Source organism: Camelus ferus, chromosome 15, assembly GCF_009834535.1.
Source record: "Camelus ferus isolate YT-003-E chromosome 15, BCGSAC_Cfer_1.0, whole genome shotgun sequence".
Taxonomy (NCBI): domain Eukaryota; kingdom Metazoa; phylum Chordata; class Mammalia; order Artiodactyla; family Camelidae; genus Camelus; species Camelus ferus.
Genome location: NC_045710.1, coordinates 25711073 through 25733359, shown reverse-complemented (window position 1 = coordinate 25733359; position 22287 = coordinate 25711073). Strand labels below are relative to the sequence as shown.

Here is a 22287-nt window from a genome sequence, read left to right as displayed (position 1 = left end):
CTGTTTATATATTCTGGAAATTAAGCCTTTGTCAGTCACATCATTTGCAAATATTTTCTCCCATTCTGTAGGTGGTTGTTTTGCTTTGCCTGTGGTTTCCTTTGCTGTGCAAAAGCTTATAAGTTTAATTAGGTCTCATTAATTTTCTTAATTTTTGCTTTTATTTATGTTGCCTGGGTAGACTGCGCTAGGAGAACATTGCTAAGATTTATGTCAGAGAATGGTTTGCCTATGTTTTCTTCTAGGAGGTTGATAATGTCTTGTTTTATATTTAAGTCTTTAAGCCATTTTGAGTTTATTTTTGTGTATGGTGTGAGGGAGTGTTCTAACTTCATTGATTTACATGCTGCTATCCAGCTTTCCCAACACCACTTGACAAAGAGACTGTCTTTTCTTCATTGTATACTCTTGCCTCCTTTGTTGAAGATTAGTTGACTGTAGGTCTGTGGGTTTCTGGGCTCTCTGTTCTGTTCCATTGACCCACATGTCTGTTTTTGTACCAGTACCATGCTGTTTTGATTACTATAGCTCCATAGTATTGTCTGAAGTCTGGGAGGGTTTTTCCCTCCAGCTTTATTCTTTTTTGAGGAGCAGTCCTTTTTGGAGTGTGGAATCTACACATAAATGAAGTTAACCCATAAAATTCATAAGGTATCTTGACTGCCTTAGGGGAAGAGTTTATGAACATACCTAAACCTTTCAATTGTTATTTGTGTCCTTCAACGATTAAGTAAAATGCAATCCCATTTCAGTCATTTGTTAGAAACTGAGTAGTTTTATGCTGACTAAAAATACCAGTGAGGTGCCTATGGATTAGGTTGGATCTATGGCTCCAAAACACAGCAAGAAAACGAGAGCCTTGAAAAGGTCACCTCTGCAAATACACTTGGTAAAACTCTCATTTTGTACAGTACAATAAACTTCATCCTGCCCTATACAGCAGATTAATTTGCTAAGATATTAACTTCTGCTTCTTCTCATTGTATTTTTACCCCTTACTATTGTAAGAAGGCAGTCAGACTTTTGTGTTCTCTTATCTGAAGGTTGCAAGAGAGAGAGCAGTGCTGCCTGGTGACTCTCCCTCAAGGCTTTAGGAATTGGTCTCTCTGAATCCTCCTTGTTTGAGGGGATTGGGCTCACTTAGCCCAAAGAGTAATGGAGAGAAAATGATCTTCCCAGACTGGGAAGGTGGGAGTGGGCGGGTAGGTCCCAGGAAGGGCCGTGCCCTGTTCCCTAGCAGCTGCCTTGGATGGGCATCACTTTGGAGCAGTTCTGGGTGTGGGGCCCTTGGGGTGGACCCTTAGGCATGAAGTGTCCCCACATTTGCTGAGATCCTACCATTCAGGAAACAATGGAGCTGCTCAGCTTCCAGGAATAACACAGGCTTGGACACTGAGCGGGGAAGGGCTGTCCCTGAATGTTGTAGATTACACAAGGCTCCTACGGACTGGAGCAGGGAGGGAAGAAGCCCCTGTAATGATGGAATTTTAGTTTCTCAGCCCTTGGCAATTGGCAGTTTGGAGTCAGAGTTGATTTGATGTAGAAATTAAGAGGATGTGATAAGCCAAGGGCCAGAATAAAATTATACCCAATACAACTGTGTACATGAGAGCAAAATACCAATTTGGAATGAAAGTTGTACATGGGTGGGAGGAGGAGAGCCGGAAGAACTAGTCCCATTTCGTTTTTTCATCTTTGCTTTCCCTTTTGTAAAACCCCCATGCTGGATTATTTTCAACATGTATGACCTGGATCCAAAGAGCCTCCAGTGGAGATGAGCAATATCTTGAAGGGCCCCTGGGGGCCACAGGTAGACCAAAAAAAAAAAAAAAAAAAAAAAAAAAGAAGGAAAAGGAGATGAGAAGGAAACGAAATGAAAAAGGAAAAGGAAGTAGGGAAGAGAGAAAGTGACAATTACCTGAAGTAACAATAACCCTATGTGTAGATTCCCTGGTGTGGCAGGTGGTCTCAGGCCAAGCCAAAGGAAGATGCTTATGCTGTTTACTCCTTTTCTCACTTTCCCCACATCTCTTCTACTTTATGTCTTCAGACAGCCCTTGAGCATCTTAACACCTCATCTGCCTGCAGGCAACTTCATTCCTAAATCCTGCCTAGCTTGGGAAGGGTCATTAGGAAGGCATCTGGGGTTGAGCCTTGCATATACCTGAGTTTCAAATCTGGCTCTGCCAACTCATGGCACTGTGTCTTGGGCACTAGATCCTCAAGAACTGAAAGTAGTGCTCCATGTGTGGCAGGTGTCAGTAAACTGTCCACCGACCAAAACTCTCAAATGACCTCCTCCTTGTTATTTTACCTTCAGACCCCTGGGTGGTGAAGATTTTCAGTCCTGAATAATCACTGGTGAAAATTGAAGGCTGGCTAGAAAAGAGGCAGAGGGCACTGAAGAGAACCCATGATTTCACCTTCACATCTGTAAGCAGCCCTGATGATCTTGGGTATCTCTGGTCCACCAGTTCTCAAATTTTACCAGGCATCAGCATCACCTGGAAAGTGCAAGGTCTCCAGAACCTTGGATCCATAAATGCTTACCTCCAGAAGGAGCTCAGGGGGTCTCCAGGTGTACAAGAGACACTCAAGAGGTGTGTGTGTTTCTCTCTCCAGGAGCTAGGAGACATTGTAACGTTCTATCTACCACTTCACTGGATACGTTAGTCTGAAATTCTGTCCAGACTTGGTAGATACTTCCATCCTCCCAGTACATGCAGGTCTAGCCGTCATGCTTACTCACTAATACATTGTGTGCTCTCTCTTCCCTCTTCATATGTTGGTAAAAAGGGGGTTTTGTTGGCAGCATTGTTTTATTTCCTTAACACAACCCTAACCACTCTTCTCTGCCAACAACCCTCCCAGCCTAGGCTGATGCAATTAGAATCTGTCTCCCAGGAATTTGGGATCAGGACTGAGAGATATGGTCTACACAGGGTGAGGGAAGGTGAACAGTGTGGCAGACACTCAGAGAGAAGCAGAGGCACCAATTCTGGACGTCTTTCTACGTGGGGTACAGTCCCAGTGAGTTCCAGCTACCTTTCCTGCCTTGGGTTCTGCGAACTACCTCATGTCCTGCCAAACTCTCCTTTTTTAGCTCAAGCAAATTGGCCTTGGATTTCTGCTAACTGCACCTAGATAACCTGCACTGAGATACTCCCCACTGCCCTCACGATGAAGTGCAGAGTCCTGGACACAGTAACAAAGCTCTTCACGATCTAATACCTGCTTACCTCTCCATCTCTTATCTCAACATGTTTGCATCCAACTCTGTATCTCAGTCATACTGAACTACTTCTTAGCTCTTTGTACTCTTCAGGTCTTGGGTGTGCTTTTTTCTTTCTCCTGGTAACACTCTTTTCTTCTCATTTTTGCCTGGTCAATCCCTATTCAGCCTTCAGAAAACAGTGTAGGTGTGTCACTTCCTTCAGGAAGCCCTCCCAGATACATAGCTTTTTTCCCCTCCATATTCTTGAAGTATATTTAGCTTCTGAGTCCTTGCGCTTACATGAGGCAACATAATTCCCTGGAGACTTGTCTTTCTTCCTCTCTAGATTTTGAACTCTGTGAGGGCAAAGACTGAGTCTCAATCACTGTTGTATCTGAGTGTCTAACAGTACCTCGTACTTGGCTGGCACCCAATAAATACTTGTCCGATGAATGAATGATGTGCCTCTCCTATTGTCAGTTTTCTGCCCGAGTGGCAGATTGACAATGTTGAACTGAAAAAATGAGAATTACTTTGGCCTCAAGCTATAAACTACAATTTGTAAATTCTCCTGAGATGAAGAATCAGGTATCACCATGGTCTGGGAATATCCTATTACCTTCATTGAACCTATCTTTTCCCCTGATTTAATTATCATGACAGAGTTTCTAATTAAGGAAAAGGCCTCATGCATTTATTGATTCAAATGTGCTGTATCACTAGGGAGATTTTGAGAATAAAGTTAGGACTCAGCATATCAGAAATTCAAGCCATTTGAGATCTCTCAAAGAGGTCTGCCCTTGGGTCATTTAGCACAGACTTTCATAGTCACTGAAAACTGTTGTCATGGTAATCATGGAACCTTTCATGATTTTTGTATTTGAGTTAATGAAGATACTGGAAGGAGCCCAAAGGAATTCATACTTGGGTGTGCATTTGTCTCCATATTAACCCAATCATTGTTTTGAACACACATCTGCCCCTGGGCCAATTCTCTTGGCTCTCGGTCCTGACAGGAATAAATAAACAACTGATTCCTTTTTAGTATTTCAGACTAGGAGGCTGTGGATGGCTGCCCTTTGGGTTTCATTTCAACAGGAAATCCCACACAAAGGGTTTAAAGGAGCAGAAGAAAAAAAATGGTGCATGAACTAAATCTCTTCTTTTGTTTCAAACTATTAATGTTGCTGATTTCAAGGCACCTAAATCTAACACTTATACAGAAGTTTCTGTTATGGGGAGCACAGAACATTGACTATATCTAAAGTCTCTCTTTTATGGTCCTTCATTAATATACCTTAATTCAAGCCTCCATTAAGTCTACAAATTTAGATCCAGATGTCTCAGTGTGCTCATCTTTGAGTGTGAGATTTTTTACTGATGTCCTGTCCTGCCAGTTATTTGCCAATATCCATTCTCTCATCTTGCCAGATACTAGTACTCACTTTTAGCTAGGCATGTAGATACTTGAAATCAAGACATTTCCCATTCTTCCTGAATGCTGGCTAATAGTAATTTAAGTAGAAGTGGTATATTTGACTTCATGGGATTATCTTTAAAGGGAGTGAGCATGTGCCCTTCTTCATCCCTTCCTAAACTGACTGGAATGTGGATGTGATGGATGGAGCTGGGGCAGCCATTTTGGACAATGAATTGAGAGCCAGGTTGAGAAAAGCAGAATGACAAGATAAAAGGAATTTGGGTCCTTGAAGACTGTGAAGCTTCCATAAAAGCCCAGACCATGTTTATGAGTGAGAGAAAGGAAGTTCAGTCTTATGTAAGCAACTGTTATTTTGGACTTTCTGTCATCTAATCTTAGCTGACGTATCATCCAAAAATGAAATTATTCCTCTTTCCACTGATTGGGTGTGAACCTTTTCTGTGAGATGACCTTCTGATCCAGAATGTGCTAGAAGGTGGACAGGTTTGCTGGGCCTTTGCATCAGCCAGAGTGAATTTTCTGGAATGGGGAGTTGAGACAGCATTTCAATGGCAGAAAAATATCTACTCCAGCTTAACCACAGAGACATAGTGTTGCCTGGTTTTTGTATGTGCATTTTGAATTTTTTTCATATAAGTTGAACCACATATCTTTTACCCTAATATTAGAACTCCTACTTCAAATGCTTTTTGGAATGAAGTAGATGACACATAAGAATCATTAGTGATTAGTCTGAGTGCAAAGTAATTGTGATAAGACATTAAACCTCCCCAAAACCCCAAACCTTCCAAATTATTTGAAACAAGTATAGTGATCCTCCACATGGGAGGCACAGCCTTATACCAGTGAAGAATTGCTATTTTACTTACTGAATTTGGGCCTTTTAATCTTCTTTGTCATTTCTTTATTTGAGTGTATTCCAGTCACCAGCAAAACTGCATGAAGAAAATGCAAAAATATCTAATCAATATTAATTCACCCAAATACTTCTCTCTTTGATCTTTATATTCGCTTCAATCACATGTTAAAGTATCCTCATTAGTAGAACCAATTTTCCCTGATTTTATGGTTGGGGAAATAAGATGTATCCTTTGTGCTTTTCTTAGCCTCTGCTGAAAGGGTCTTTCAAAAATACCTCTTGGATACCTGTCCTTTGTTTTGCTGTCTTTAAATTTCACCACATCAACTCTACTGTCTCCACTTTCAAAGGCGGGAATGTGGGTCTGGAGAAGTCCACTGATTTGCTTGGTCCCAGGAATAAAGGATGAGCACCCAGGCCCTTCTTGTGCTCTTTTATCTATTCCACACTGAGTTTCTAAATGGCCAGTTTCCAAAATACCAGAGAACTGCCTCGCATGTGTGTGCGAGAGTGACAGAGGCCAACGGAGGGGATGTGTAAACAGCCTCAGAGGAAGAATCTGAAAAGGAAGACGAGGAGGAAGGGGACTGGGAAGGAGAGAGAGAGAGACTCCTCACAAGGTGTGGTGTGATCTGACTGTCCCCCGGTGGCCCCCCTCCAGCAGCACCTGGTTCTGTGACCCTTAGAGGGCACCTGCAGGTGGGAGGGCTTCCTTCTCAGAAACTAAAGCAGAACCTCAGCCAGCATACTGCGGATGGATACTGCTCTCCTTCAGGGAGCATAACAATAGGGGAAGAAAGAGGAATTCTTTATCTTTTTAAAATTTAAAGTCACATTACCAGTTTGAGCCTTGTGTTTTTAAAATATAACATTGACTGATTTTTGTCTTATTACCAAAACAATATATGTTCCTTGTAGAACAATGTAAAACACACACACACACAAAACAGTACTACAGAAAATACAGATGAACACAAAAATAGAGTATTTTTCAGGCTTTTTCTGTATGTCTGTTTTCATATGGGTACCTTTTTACTGAGTTTAACACCGATTAAAAATTTTTTTTTAATTAAAGTATAGATGATTTACAATGCTGTATTCATTTCTGGTGTACAACACAGTGTTTCAGTTATACATATATTTAGTCTTTTTTCACTATAGGTTATTATAAGATATTGAATATAGTTCCCTGTGTTGTATAGTAGGACCTTATTATTTATCTATTTTATATATAGTAGTATGTATCTGCTAATCCCAAACACCTAATTTATCCTTCCCCTACCTTTCCCCTTTGGTAACCTATCTCTGTGAGCCTGTTTCTGATTTGTAAATAAGTTCATTTGTATCATTTTTTAGATTCCACCTATAAGTGATATCATATGGTATTTATGTTTCTCTGACTTACTTCACTTAGTATGATAATCTCTAGGTCCATCCATGTTGCTGCAAATGGCATTATTTCATTTTTATGTGTGTGTGGCTGAGTAGTATTCCGTTGTCTATATATACACCACATCTTCTTTCTCCAGTCATCTGTCAATGGACATTTAGGTTGCTTCCATGTCTTGAGTATTGTAAATAGTGCTGCTATGAACATTGGGGTGCATGTATCTTTTCAAATTAGAGTTTTCTCTGGATATGTGCCCAAGAGTAGGATTGCTGGATCATATGGTAACTCTATGTTTAGTTTTTAAAGGAACTTCCAAACTGTTCTCCACAGTGGCTGCACCAAATTACATTCCCACCAACAGTGTAGGAGGGTTCCGTTTTCTCCACACCCTCCTTAGCACTTGTTGTTTGTGGACTTTTTGATGATGGCCATTCTGATCAGTGTGAGGTGATACCTCATTGCAGTTTTGGTTTGCGTTTGTCTGATAATTAGCAACTTTGAGCATCTTTTCATGTGCCTATTGGCCCTCTGCATGTCTTCTTTGAAGAAATGTCTGTTCAGGTCTTCTGACTATTTTTGGATTGGGTTGTTAGTTTTCTTGTTGTTTAGTTGTATGAGCTGTTTGTGTAGTTTGGAAATTAATCCCTTGTCAGTCACATTGTTTGCAAATATTCTCTCCCAGTCTATAGGTTGTCTTTTTATTTATGGTTTCTTTTGTTGAGCAATCACTTATAAGTTTGATTAGGTCCCGTTTGTTTATTTTTGCTTTTATTTCTGTTGCCTTGGGAGACTGACCTACGAAAACATATAAACATGATTTATATCAGAGAATGTTTTGACTATGTTCTCTTCTAGGAGTTTTATGGTATCCTGTCTTATATTTAAGTCTTCAAGCCATTGTGAGTTTATTTGTCTAACTTCATTGATTTACATTTGGCTGTCCAGCTTTCCCAGCACTACTTGTGAAGAGACTGTCCTTTCTCCATCCTTGTGGAATATTAATTGACTATAGGTGTGTGGGTTTATTATCCGGGCTCTCTATTCTGTTTCATTCCATTGATCCATATGTCTTTTTTTGTGCCAATACCACACTGTTTTGATTATTGTAGCTCTGCAGTATTGTCTGAAGTCTGGGAGGATTCTGCCCCCAGCTGTGTTCTTTTTCCCGAGTTTTGCTTTGGCAGTTCTGGGTCTTTGTGATTCCCATACAGGTACTAAACAAACATTTGATGATGCTCATACCATTTACAGTGTGTTATAACTTATTGCTACTTAAGGATATTTAGAAACATTTTTTCTTGTCATTTAATGTCCCTCTCCCAATAATTTTAACTGCCTGCAAAATATTGCCATGTGTGGATGTATCATAATTTAGCTAAATCCCAATGTAATGTAAATAGCTTCATCTTTGCACTGATCCCTTATTATCTCCTTAAAATACAGTTCCAAATAGGATTTCTTGTCTGAAAGATATGCCCACTTAAAATTTTGATACATATTGTGAAATTTTCTCATAGCAATTTTTTTTTATTAATAATGTCTGAAAATGCTCACTTCTGTCTACCTATGCTAATTTTACCTGTAGACAGAAAAGCATGTTTTTCCTTTTACAAGGCTAGTCAGTCTCTATTCTTATTCTGTCCTCCTCAGGCATTCTTCTACCTGACCCAACCAAAGATGGTACTGCTCTAACCTACCTCCATTTTAGCCACCTTTTTTTGAGAAACCCACTTTCTAGGTGGAGCTGGAATTCTGGAGATGAATATGAGGCAGCTGAGTAACAAAACAGGCATTTTACTTCCTGGTTATGCCTTTTTTTTTTTTTTTTTTTTTTAACAGAACACAGATGCTCCATTAAGGCATAAATCAGGACTCAGGAATTCTTGAACTGGCAACTATTTTTGAAAGAAAAAGTGGCCCTGTCACCAAGTGTTTGTTAAGAAAACTTTATTTATTTTATGGATTATCCATAGCTAAGCTGTGCCAGTGATGTAGCTCCTGAATTATCCCCAGTTTTGACTACTAGCTTAGTTGAGGCCTGGACAGTTGACATACCATGTCCTGCAAGAACAAAACCGTGAAAGAGAACTGAGTGAGCACCAAAAGTCTAGCCAAGTAGAATGAAGGCAGACATTTTTTAGGTGTTATTTACTTCTGGGGTTTGGGTGGGTTTGAGTGTCCTGGAGGTCTAATGTTTATAGTAGTCTCTGTGTCACTTAACTCTGTCCAAAGACCGCATCTTCATTTTATACACAAAAATAAATAACTAGAATTCTAGAATATTTTTAAAAACAAGTATGAAATATTATATAGAAAAAAATTATGCAAGTTAAGTAGAGGGAGTAAGTGAATAGTTTTAAATGTGGGTCTCAGTTCTTGGTGGAAAACCAAATACTGTCCTTCTAGGGCTGTGTGCCTGTGGCAAGTGGTTTATAAGACTTGGTATCATTAGGACTATAAATATTTCAGTAAGACCACCCCATCACTCACATTTGCTCGCCCAGGACCCTCCATGCTGAAAACATGAAGAGCTGGGTTCAGTTTTACAGCAGCAGTTAATAAAGTCATTATTCTCGGTGGTACACAGAGCCCCTCCCCTCAGCTTCCATCCTTGTTAATTAAAGGTCCCCAGAAACCACTCCTCAAGAGGAGGGCTGGTCAGTCAGGCTGCAGATGTGCTCATGCCCTGACGCAAGTCTTCATTCCTCTTCAGCAAGACGTCTCTTGCTACCTTGGAAATAGTGACTTGCACATGGAATTTGGGTGAGAGAAAAATCAGCATTGTGTTCCTCTTCTTAGGAAGCCACGCAAAGTGCTGAGATGGATAGTGGATGCTCACTTGGAAGTGCAAGGCAGAACACACTTCTGAATTTGTGGGATTAGTTATCTGGCCACTGAGGCCATTAGAGTCTAGAAGCCTTGAGGAGAAATCAAGTCTAGAGGCCAAAGTTCCAACGTGATCATGATTTACCAACTCTGCAGCCATACTTCTCAAATTTTTTTTCTTAGTTTTTTTGTAGGGGGCTGGCTAGGTAATTAGGTCTATTTATTTAATTATTTTTTTCAGTGGAGGTACTGGGAATTGAACCCAGGAATTCGTGCATGCTGAGCACGCGCTCTACCACTTGAGCTATACCCTCCCCCCTTTTTTGGGAAGGGGGTAGGTAATTAGGTTTATTTATTTATTTTGTTAGTGGAGATACTGGGGATTGAACCTAGGACCTCATGTATGCTAGGCACACACTGCCACTGAGCTATACCCTCCCCTGCTCATATTTCTCAGTTTTTAAAACTTCAGTGTTCCAGTTTTGACTAACATGAAAAGTTCTCACCTTTCACTAGTCATGCTTGAAATTTCAAAACAAATTAAATGTTGAACTTACTTTTTCAAATAAAAAGTTTCCCTCTACTTCTCTTTCTCTTCCTCTAGTGTGGCCATCAGTACAGTTACCTGTTTAATTGTTTAAAATTCAATTTCAATAAATTATCATCCAGCTAATTTATAGGGAGAATACAAATGAATTAGCTTAAAACAGTGTTCAGTCTCATTAGTGATAAAAAATGCAAGCTAAAGCAAAATGACAGGATATTTTCCCATATAGTGTATTGAATACTGAACACGAGATTATCCAGTACTCTGTTGGTAAATTCTAAGCAGGTGGAGGAGTCTGTCTGGAAAGCCATTTGATAATACATTTCAATAGCCTTAAAAACATTTATGTGCTTTGCCCTAAAAAATAGATACCTAGTGATATATCCCAAGTTATAATCAGAGATACAGACAAAGATTTATGTAAAGATGTTCATTACAGCATTATTGCTAATAGCAATCTGGAAATAATGAAATGTTGGAAATGTCCCAACAATGGGGAAATCCTAAGCATTTGTTGCAGATGATGTGTAACAGAACACTGAACGACTGCAGAATTACGAGCTTCAACCTTAAGGACGATTCTGACAAAATTAGAATATATGCAGAGAGAAGTACCTCGAACAAATATACCAAAATGTTAATAATGGTGGAGATAAAATTCCTATATAATATTTTCTATATTTTCCCATTTCCTAGTATATTTCATATATATATATATATATTTATGTAGAATGTTTCTTTTCTAATTAGAAAAAGAATTATTTTTTAATTTGGTCATATTGAAATCACATAGACGTATAATAATGAAAAGTGCTTTCTAAAGTCTTTAGTGTGGTTAATACTCACTTGTGTTGCAGTTTTCCTTTCAGTAATAAATTATAATCAGAATCCATTTACTTTCAAGAAAAGACATGAAATGCTGAAACATGTAACCAATGATCAAATCAATAAGTACTTACTGAATATTTATTATGTGTCTAGAACTTTTATTGGAATACCTCCTTCCAGCCCATGAACTTCTTGTTTGACTTCTTAGTGCCCTCAAGATACTAACCCAGGTGGTGTTCACAGGGATTCTTTCCTTGACCAAACTTGAGTCAGGCTCCTCTACACCCTCTTCTCAACTAAGCTTTGACCTTGGGCTTCTGTGTCTGTCCTTGTTGGGCCTGCATCACTCAGTTTTAGCAAGAATCTTGTTTAGAGAGAATCCTCCACCCTCGATATCTGATCGCCCTGGTCTGCCTTTAGTCGGAATCCTGTCCGGTTGGTTTAGCAAGAATCCCCCTACTCCCTTTGATGTCCCCTCTTAGTAATTCCCATCCCCTGACCCCCTGCAACCTGCTCCTTGGCTATAAATCCCCACTTGTCCGTGTTGTGTTTGAAACTGAGCCCAGTTCTCCCGGTTCTGTACTGAGATCTCCTTCCCCCTGTTGCAGTGGTTCCTGATGAAAATCTGTTTTTACTGCTTTGAATACTGCCCGGCTCTGGTGGTCTTTAACAGTGTCCACAGTGCCTTCCTGAAAACTGATTTATACAGCAGATCATTTTAAATCAGCTGAGATCTCCCCTATGCTTTGATTTGGAGTTACACACTCAGTGGAACATCTATCACCAAATATATCAGAGCTTCATAGCATGGGTAGGACAGTTTATCCTCTCTGTTCACATAAATCACAAAATTATGCTTCGAATCATAGAATAGTAAAGCTGGGAGGAGCTTTGGAGGTCATCTGTTTTGTAGAAAAGAAACTAAGGTCCAGGTTGACCCCTTGGCTAAAGCTGTGGTTTTGGGTGGCGGGTGGGGGTGGTTGTGGGCAGAAGCTGGAACCAGAACGCACGTTTGCTGGGGCAGCCTTCGGCTCTGCGTGCTGCTTTGTCCCCATGAGTGAGCTCAGTGATTATACATGGAGCTCCGGTGACGACGGGCAGCCTAAAACTGCTACGTCATAAACGTAAATGTATCTAGAGCAAACATTCGAGCTCTCATGTTTATTAATTAAACACCTAATTGACATTAACTTAGAGGGCTTTTGGGAGATCATTGGATGGTTCTGTGTGATATTGTGATTTATGATAAATACGTATTTTGGCCTTCTGACCACAGTTCGTGGCTGGCAGCTCCCAAACCCTTGGAATGTCCTGAGCGATAAGAGCAATGGGAGTACCTTTTGTTATAATATTTGGTTTCTTGTCCTCAGTTCCTGAAATCAGAGCCATAAAGATGAAATGGGCGTCTTGCTATTCATAACAAGCCTGTTTCAATCACAACTGAGCTTATGTTAATGAGGTGGCTTTTGGGAATCCCCTCAAGATGAGTTGGAATTTTCAGTCCTATCTCCTGATTACCCAGGAGGAAAGAGGGCCTGGAGATTCAATCAATCACCAACGGCCGATGAATTAATCAATCATGTCTATGCAATGAAACCTCCATAGAAACCCAAAGGGAGGGGGTTCAAAGAGCTTTCAGGCTGGGGGCCTGAATTCCACGGAGACAGAAGCTTCTTTGTTCAGGACCTTGCCCTTTGTATCTCCTTATCTTGCTGTTGATTTGTATCCTTTAATATCCTTTGTAATGAACTGGTAATCTAGTGGGTAAACTTGTTTCCTGAGTTCTGTGAGCTACTCGAGCAAAGTAATCAAGCCCAAGGAGGGGGTCATGGGAAATTGTGATTTATAGCCAGTCAGGCAGAAGCATAGGTGACAACCTGACTTGCAGTGCTGGCAGTGTGATGGGCAGGAGGGGAGGTGGGGAGGGTCTTGTGGGACTGAGCCCTAAACCTGTGGGGTCAGATCCTATCTCGGGGTAGATAGTATCATAACTGAGCTGAGTTGTAGGACACCCAGCTGGAGTTGGGGAATGACTTCGTGTGGGGAGAAAACTCACACATAGGTATTGGGTGCAGAGTCAGACTCTGATACCTCAAAAATACAGCATCCCTGATGAGAATAATTTATTTAGCAATATTTCTTGAGTGCGTCTGAGATGTGCTGAGAACTGAAAATGCTACAATGAACAAGACACAGCTCTTGCCTTTGGTGAGTTACAGTTTTGGAGAAGCCAGAGTAATGACTCGGTGTATGTCATGCAGCTGTGATCAGAATCAATACAGGGGGCCAAGGAAGCATGGAGGAAGATGGTCTGATCAAATGGAGGGCAGAGGAAGCTTCCTGGAGGACCATTAGGTGTGTGGGAGTGAGAGGAAGAGCATTCCAGGAAAGGGAACAGCAGAGTCAAGACCTGGAGGTGAGAAATGACTCGGCCTTAAGGGGCATGAGAAGGTCCCCAGAAGCCGGGGTGGCTCCTGTGGTAGGGGGGAGAGCAGGAGAGGACAGCCAGGGCCATATCAGAGAGGGTTCACCTGCAAGTAAGGTGAGTGATAAGAGACACGGACTCCATCGTAAAGACAAAGGGCAAACCCTGAGTGTTAAATCAAGGAGTGGTGATCAGACATGTGCTTTAGGGAGATTAGTTGGGGTGTGGTAGAGAATGAGTTAGAGAGGTAAGGATTTGAGGCAGGGAGGCTGTCACAGTACTGAAGAGGGTCCCGGGGGACTAGAGGGGAATGGCCCTAGCATGGAGACAGCAGGTGAGTAAGACATACCGGGGAGGGGCATATAAGGACAGGAAGGAAATTTGTGGCGTCTCCCTTTTCTACTTTGATTTCTTGCTTTCTGAGTGAGCAACCCCAAGAGGAAGAGAGTTTTGCAGAAGGGCAGGCTGAGAGGACAATCAAGTTCTTCTTGGTTCCATGACGCTGGGGACATGGCTGTGTCAAGCGGCCTCAGTGTTTGTATGGTTTTGTTTTGTTTTACAGTAGCTAATCCTTCCTGTTCCTAACCTCCTGCCCCACCCCCAGCCCACCCTATGTTAGAAACCAAGAAACCCTGTAGGTTAGTACAGGGGCCGGAGACAGCCTCCCAAAAGGGCAAAGGGGAAATAAAGGACCCTGTGCTCTCAAGATGAATATTCCTTAGCAAGTTGATGGTGGAATCTGGACCAGAACTCTTCTCTTCCCTCTGACTCCCAGCCTAGTGTCCCTCCACCACGCCAAATGCCCCCTCACCTTCACAGCTATGTGTCTTCTCCCTCCTCCAGTCTTCCATCTACCATGCAGACTCTGTCTACACAGGTCTTGAACATTCTGACTATGCTATGGGTTGAGTTGTGTTTCCCCTCACCCCAGATTCATAGGATTTCATGTTGAAGTCCTAGCCTCCAATACCTCAGAAGGTGTCCTCGACTGGAGATAGGGTGGTTGTAGATGTAATTAAAGTTAGGATGCAGTCACACTGGAGTAGGCTGGGCGCCTGATCCAATATGACTGGTGTTACAAAAAGGGGACATTTGATACAGACACAGACACACTCAGGGAGAACACCATGTGAAGATGGAGGGCAGAGACTCGGGTGATGCCAAGGAATGCCAAAGACTGCCAGCAAGCCAACCAGAAGCTCAGAGGCATGGAACAGATTTCACCTTCACAGCCCTCTGAAAGAGCCAGCCCTGCTGACATGGTGATTTTAGATTTCTAGCCTCCAGAATTGTGAGAGGATAAAACTCTGTTGTTCTCAGCCACGCAGTTCGTGGTATTTTGTTATGGCTGCTCTAGTAAACTAACACCGACTGTCTGAAAGGGCTTTGTACCCTGCGCTGGCAGTAGTTTTACAGTGACCCACAGGGTCACTCTACCTGACAAGGCTACAGCCTTGGGGTCAAGACTAGCAGAAGATTAACCTTGTGCTTAGTGCTGAACCCATCATCACTTTTCTTCTGGTTGACCTGCTGCTCCTTCAGGGCCCACCCCAAATTGTGTTCTCTGATAACAATGGATAAGTTTAAACGGTTTCATCTCTAAGAGTATGAGTTGCCATTAGGTCCAAGTAAGACCATGTCATTGATAAGATTTTTTTTTTTTTTTGAGAAATTAAGAAACAAGAAGATCCCTAAATTCAGAACCTGTAAATATGCTCTATCTGAAATATTTGCTAGTTGCATATACATACAAATATGTGTGTGTGTATATGTGTGCATAAGGTGTAATGCATAGAGGCATACATATGTAATACATATATTTGCTCTCTATAAAAAATATATAGACACACATCCTGAATTTGATCTATGTTTAGCATTTGCAGTTAAACATCTCTCCAAAATGTTTATTATAAAAAGATACACTGAACTGTTTATATGCTCTGTCTTGGTTTAAACCTCTTCTTGGCAGGATTCTGTGGACATTAGGAGGATGTTAAAAGCGTATCCAGATACACATATAAAAGTACTTACCAAGGAACACTTCAATAACAGATGCCTTCATAGTGAGGACAACAATCCCCATAAATACCAAAATGGCACCCTAGGGAGGAAGAAACAGTAACACCGTCATATTTCAGCCAAGAATTCTGCATTGGATGCTCAGAGTGTAGGGAGGGGCTGCCTCATTTTGCATTGCCCTCTGGAGTCTTAGGATTTCAAGCTGTGGCTTTCTGTAAACACCTCACAGAGATGGCAGTGGCTACCGGCACTGGTACCCAGAGAGTCTGTTCTCAGTTGGAAAACCTATTCTAGCCACCAGCCTCCTCTTCTTCAGAGACCTGGCCTTAGAACTGAAGAGGAAATAATTCCACAATTTCGAGGATGTGTTCAACCAGCCTTCAAATTAGGACAAAAGCCACATTTATGGTATTTAGAGAACATTTTTAGATTACAAACTGTTTTATATTACAAAGAGTATCCATTCATTATTCATTCAGTAAATATTTATTAAACATATATGGCTAGGTATTGTTAGAGAGGAAGCTATAAAATTGAATTAAGAATAGTTCTTGTTCTTAAAAGATTTATACTTTAATAGATGTGGGAAAACATATGTAGACACAAAAAACATAATATTAGACAGTGTGCAGGCCCCAAAAGGGAGAATAAGGGGGGCTTTACAGGCCAGTGGTTCTCAAACTTCGCTGCATATTAGTATCATCTGGGAGTTTTAAAAGGCCCTGATACTCAGGCTGCACCGCATACCAATTGAAATAGAATCTCTTGGGGGTGGGATCTAGGCATTAAGCTTTTTAAAAATCTCCCCAGGCAATTCCAAGTGTGCAGCCAAGTTCGAGAACCAGTGATTTAGAGCAAGGCTTCCTAAATCTTAATACGAATCACCTGGGGATTTTATTATAATGCAGATTCTAATCCAGTAGGTCTGAGACAGTGCCAGAGAGTCCCCCCAAGAAGTCAGGGAATTTTAGAGGAGGAAGAGATTATGTCAGCTGTGGGAATAAACAGAGCCTCATAGAGCTGGCAGCAACTGGGTCAATTCTGCAAGATGAAAATAGGAGATGACGTGGCTCCGAGTCGGAGGTTGAGCACTGACAGAGGCTTAGAGATTGGAAAGCACAGTGGATAAGAAGATGCTGTTGATCTATTAGGAGTTCCCCTTCACTAAGGCTATGAGACCCTGGAAGGTGTATTCATACCACCGTTAATTGAACACATACGGTGCATGCTACATAGTGTAGAATCTGCACACTGAGCAGGATGGCAGATTTTATGATCCCAGCTGAACAGATAAGGAAACTTAAGACATAGAAAGAGAAAATGTTATACTCCTGGTGATCAGGCAGTAAGTATGATTAGAGTGGAGGTGGGAGTAGGTGGGAAGGATCTGCCCTGGGTTTAGGCAAGAAGGAAGCACATTGTCTGTAGAGAATTTAAAGACTTAAAATCGTTCTGCTTTCTGTTATCCTTATAAACCAGCAACTCTAAGCACTGTCCGTGATAAAGCCCTCTTCCTCTCTGTGGCAGGTGGCTCCCACTGCATCCTCTCCCCCCAGTGCCACTGCTCTGTGGCCTTTAGGCTCTAGCTGGCATTCATAACCCTATACTCTGGTATGCCCAGGGGTGTGCTGGGAAACCTGCTGTCTGGGAAAAAAAAAAAAAAAAAAGCCCTGATTTAGAGCATTTGCCAATTTCTGTGTTGTAAGTCCTCCCATCGTAGCTGATTTTGAAGCAACCAAAGTGGTGTTACTGCATGGAGATTTGGAAAGAGAGAAACACAATCTGGTACTAGCTAGGTCTAGAGCAAGCTTATGTTTAATATTTGGATACAGTGCTGTGCAGAGTTTATTAACAAGAAGCAATTATTAGAATTATGGTTGAGGCAGTAATACAAGCACTTGATGCAATTAACTTAAATAACACTGTTCAGTATATGAAAAGCTTTATTACAAACAATTAAATTAGGCAGCAAGAGTAAGCCCAAACAGAACCCGTCACTTTGCCAATTTCTAGCAACAGTTGCAATGTGTTAAAAAATTTTTTCCTAATTAAGGTAGTTGACCACTGGCTAAGAAATAGGCAAATAACGGTTTTTATCTTCAAAATAAAAATGTCATACATTACAATCTATTAAATAGCTGAGTCATATTTCGGAAATAGTGTGATAACAAGTACACTTTTTTGTCTTTTATTAATTTGAAAAGTTGCAGATCAACTCATATGTTTTCAGGCCTACAAATGTAAGTCTCCTCTTGGAATAAATGCAGGGTATTAAGCTCTCCTACCAGACTAGCCTAACTAGCTCCTCCAAATGGCTGTTACCATCCAGCACTGGACACTTTGTCTGTGAATCATCTTAGATTTCTTTCTCTCATGTCCCACATCTTTTCCATCAGCCAAGCCTGTTGGCTGTACATTCATAATACATCCAGAATCTGACCACTTGTCATCATCTTTACCATTGCCGCCTGGCCCAGGCCATGGGTTCACTGGGTTATTGCACTTAGCCTTCTATCCAGGCTGTGTCCCTCTTCACACTGAAGTCTACACAGCAACCAGCATGTTCTTGCTCAACGTCAGTCAGTTCATGGCACTTCTCAGATGAAAACTTCTCCGGTTTTCTACCTTACTCAGAATAAAAGGTACAATCTTGGCAAGTGGCTCAGGACCCCACGAGACTGGCCACCATTCGCCCCTCTGACCTCATTTCCTTCTATTCTCCTCACGTATTAAATTCCAGGCACAGCCAGCTCATTTCTAGAACACACCTCTCCCCTCAGGGTCTCTGCGCTTACTGTTAACTCTAGCTGGATGCCCTGCCCCCAGGTCAGAACACGATTTACTGCCTCATTTCTTTCAAGTCTTTGCCTAAACATTATCTTCTCTTGAGATTTTCCCTAATCACCCAACTTAAATTTGCAATCCCTGTCCCACGCATCATCATCCGTACACCCTGTCCTTTCCCTACCATCTTGGTTGCCAGTCACTTATCACCTCCGACAGACTCCATACTTTGCTGATTGTATTTGTTTATTGTTTGTGTTCTCCACTGGAAGGCAAGCTCTGTGAGGGCAGGGATTTTGATTTGATTTGATTTTTTTTTATGTGCTTAGTAACTATACTGAATCAATGAATGAGTCGTTGGGGCTCTTTCCTGTCCCTAGGAAATAAAGAAAAAAAAACAAAAGGAAGACAATCTGTAAATAGTCTAAAAGCTACTGAATTGTACACTTTCAAAGGTGTATTTTATGGTATGTGGATTATATTTCAATAAGCATTATTGATAGTCAACAAACATACCAAAAGGAGAGAGGAAATTGCAGAGAGAAGGGCTCTCAGATCTGTCCTATGTCTTGAGAAGACACGATGGACCTGACCTTTACACACAGGGATGAATGGAGTGGGGGGAAAAAACAGGATTCCAGGAAACATGCTAACCCCAGAGGAGGTATCACCCCAGTGCTGACTCATCAGGAGTGGAACCCGACCAGAATCGCTCTCGCCTCTTGGAATCAGAATGGTTTGAGGCTTCTTTCCTACCACTTCAGTTTCTCTCCTTACTTGGTTCATTTACTTATACATTTAAAATGTAAATGTGCCGTTTGAAATGTGTGAAAAAAAATTCAAACCCTCTCTCAGCCCTTCCAGAAGCTGGGCATTGGGATGGCCACCAGCACTGTTAAGCAGTTTCTACAGGCAGTTCCACATCAGGGAGCTATGGGCTGCACAGTAATGTTGGAACCTTAATGTCTTATGTGCCCAGCAGGGTTCTCACAAAAATGGAACAATAGAGGTTTTCAAAAGAACGTGTTCCTGATTCATAAATTTGTGGACTGGTCTGTGAGATGTAATATAAAGAATCCTGAATATGAAATTCTGGTGAGACAAATGAAGGCTGCTGTGAGATAAAAATATAATTAATGTAAGAAGAGTAGCCAGCCAATTTAATTAGATCTCTTGCTGCCCAGAGTTAGAAAATAAATAATAATACTGCCTTATAATTTTAAGGTTCTTCACAGTTTTCTCCTCCAATTTTTAAAATTATGGTAAAATACAAAAACATAAAATTGGCTATCTTAACCATTTTTAAGTGTACAATTCAGCAGTATTAAATAAATTCGTAATGTGCTGTCATCACCATTATCCACCTTAAGAACTCTTTTTGTCTTGTAAAATTGAAACCTTATGCCCAGTAAACAGTAACTCTCTATCCTCCTCTTTCCCTGGCCCCTGGCAACCACCATTCCGCTGTCTCTGTGATTTTGACTACTCTAACTACCTCTTATAAGTAGAATCATAGTAATTTCTTTTTGTGACTGGCCTATGTCAAACAGCATAATGTTCTCAAGGTTCTTCCATGTTGTAGCATATGACAGACTTCCTTTCCTTTTTAAGGCTACATAATATTCCATCCATTGTATGTATGTACCACATTTTCCTCATCCATTTATCTGCTGATGGACACATGGATTGCTTCTGTGTTTTAGTTATTGTGAATAATTATGCTATGAACATAGCACAAATATTTCTTTGAGACTCTACTTTCAATTATTTTGTGCATGGAATTGCTGGATCATATGATAATTCTATTTTTGATTTTTGGAAGTATCTCCATACTGTTTTTTCAGAGTGGCTATATCATTTTACATTCCCACTAACAGTGCACAAAGGTTCCAATGTCTCTATATCCTTCCTAACACTTGTTATTTTCTGTTTCTTTTGATAGTAGTCATCCCAATGGGTATCTGGTGGCATCTCATTGTAGTTTTAAGTTGCATTTTCCTAAGGATTAGTAATACTGAGCTTCTTTTCATGTGCTTTTTGGCCATTTGTATACTTTTGGAGAAACGTCTATTCAAGTCCTTTGCTCAGTTTTTAATCAGGTTGTTTTTTGATTGTTGTCAAATATTAGGAGTTTTCTACATATTCTAGATATTAATCCCTTATCAGATATATACTTTGCAAATGTTTTTTCCCATTCTATGGTTGCCTTTTTACTCTACTGATAGTATCTTTTGGTGCACAAAATTCTAAAATTTTCGTGAAGTCCAATTTATCTATTTTTTCATTTGTTGTCTATGCTTTTGGGTGTCATAGTCAAGAAATTGTTGCCAGATTCAAGGTTGTGAAGCTTTTGTCCTATGTTTTCTTCTAAGAGTTTTATAATTTTAGGTCATACATTTAGATCTTTGATCCACTCAAGTAAATTTTTATATATGGTGTTAGGTAAGGGTCCAACTTCTTTCTTTTTCATGTAGATATCTACTTTTCCTGGCACCATTTGTTGAAGAGACTGCCTTTTCCCCACTGAATAATCTTGGCAAAAAAATCACGACCATATATGTAGGTTCATTTTAGGCTCTCTGTCCTATTCCATTTGTGTATATGTCTGTACCGATGCTAGTATCACGTTGTTTTGATTACTATTTAGCTTTGTGATAAGTTCTTTTCGATCAGAAACTATGTGTCCTCCAGCTCTTCTCTCTCTCTCTCTCTCTTTTTTTTTTCAAGATTGTTTTGGCTATTTGGGGTCCTTTGTGATTCCATATAAATTTTTGTATGGTTATTTTCTATTTCTGCAAAAAATGTCATTGGGATTTTGATATTGTGTTAAATCTGTCGAGCGCTTAAGGTAGTTTTTATAGTTTAACAATACTAGGCCTTCCAATCCATGAACATGGGATGTGTTTCTACTTATTTATGCCTTCTTTAGTTTCTTTCAGTAATGTTTTATAGTTCTCATTGTACAAGTCTTTCACCTCCTTGGTTACGTTGATTCCTAAATATTTTATTCTTTTGGATGCTGTTGTAAATGAAATTGTTTTCTTAAGTTCTTTTTCAGATTGTTCATTATTAGTGTACAGAAATGCAACTGACTTTTGTGTGTTGACTTTGTATCCTGCTCCTTTGATGAATTCATTTATTAGTTCTAACAATTTTGTTGTGGAATCTTTAGGCTTTTCTATGTATAATATTATATTATCCAAAAACAGAGCTAATTTTCTTTCTTTCTTTCCAGTTTGGATGCCTTTTATTTCTTTTTCTTGCCTAATTGCTCTGGCTTGAACTTCCAATACTATGTTGAATAGAAGTGGTGAAAGCAGGTGTCCTTGCTGTGCTCCTGACCTTAGAGGAAAAGCTTCAGTATTTCACCATTGAGTGTGACATTTGTTGTGGGTTTTTCATATGTGAATTTTATTATGTTGAGATAGTTTTCTTCTATTGCTATTTTGTTGAGCGTTTTTATCATGAAATAGTATTGAATTTTGTCAGATGCTTTTTCTGCATCAACTGAGATAATAATGTGGGTTTTTCCCTCTTTGTTCTATTAACATGGTGTATTACATCAGTTGATTTTCATATGTTCAACCATTCTTGCATTACAGAAATCCCACTTGGTCATAGTGTATAATTACTTTAATATGCTGATGAATTCAGTTTACTAATACTTTCTTGAGGATCTTTTTGCATCAATGTTCATAAGGAATATTGTATTAGTATGGGAAACTATAGTTTTCTTTTCTTGTAGTGTCTTTGGTTTGGTGTCCAGGTAACGATTGCTTCATAGGATGAGTTCATTTTCAGTTTTTAGGAAAAGTTTGAGAAGGATTGGTGTCAGTTCTTCTTTAAATGTTTAGTAGAATTCAACAGTGAAGTCATCAGGTCCAGGGCTTCTCTTTGTTGCAAGAGTTTTGATTACTGATTCATTCTCCTTACTAATTATAGGTCTATTTTTTT

General features: G+C 40.2%; 1 protein-coding gene across 3 annotated transcripts in view; it reads right to left on the bottom strand.

Moving 5' to 3' along the window:
• VIT (vitrin) overlaps positions 1-22287 on the bottom strand; it is a 93056-nt gene that overhangs the window by 56371 nt on the left and 14398 nt on the right. For 2 of the 3 annotated variants that reach the window (XM_032497342.1, XM_014566084.2), the window contains exons 2-3: positions 15562-15631; positions 5525-5590 (exon numbers count right to left, since the gene is read on the bottom strand). In XM_032497342.1, coding sequence (XP_032353233.1) covers positions 5525-5590; positions 15562-15613 — 118 coding nt within the window. In that variant the 5' untranslated portion in view covers positions 15614-15631. Of the gene's footprint in view, positions 1-5524; positions 5591-10287; positions 10356-15561; positions 15632-22287 lie in introns of all 3 variants that reach the window. The other variant, XM_032497343.1, reaches the window with a different exon arrangement.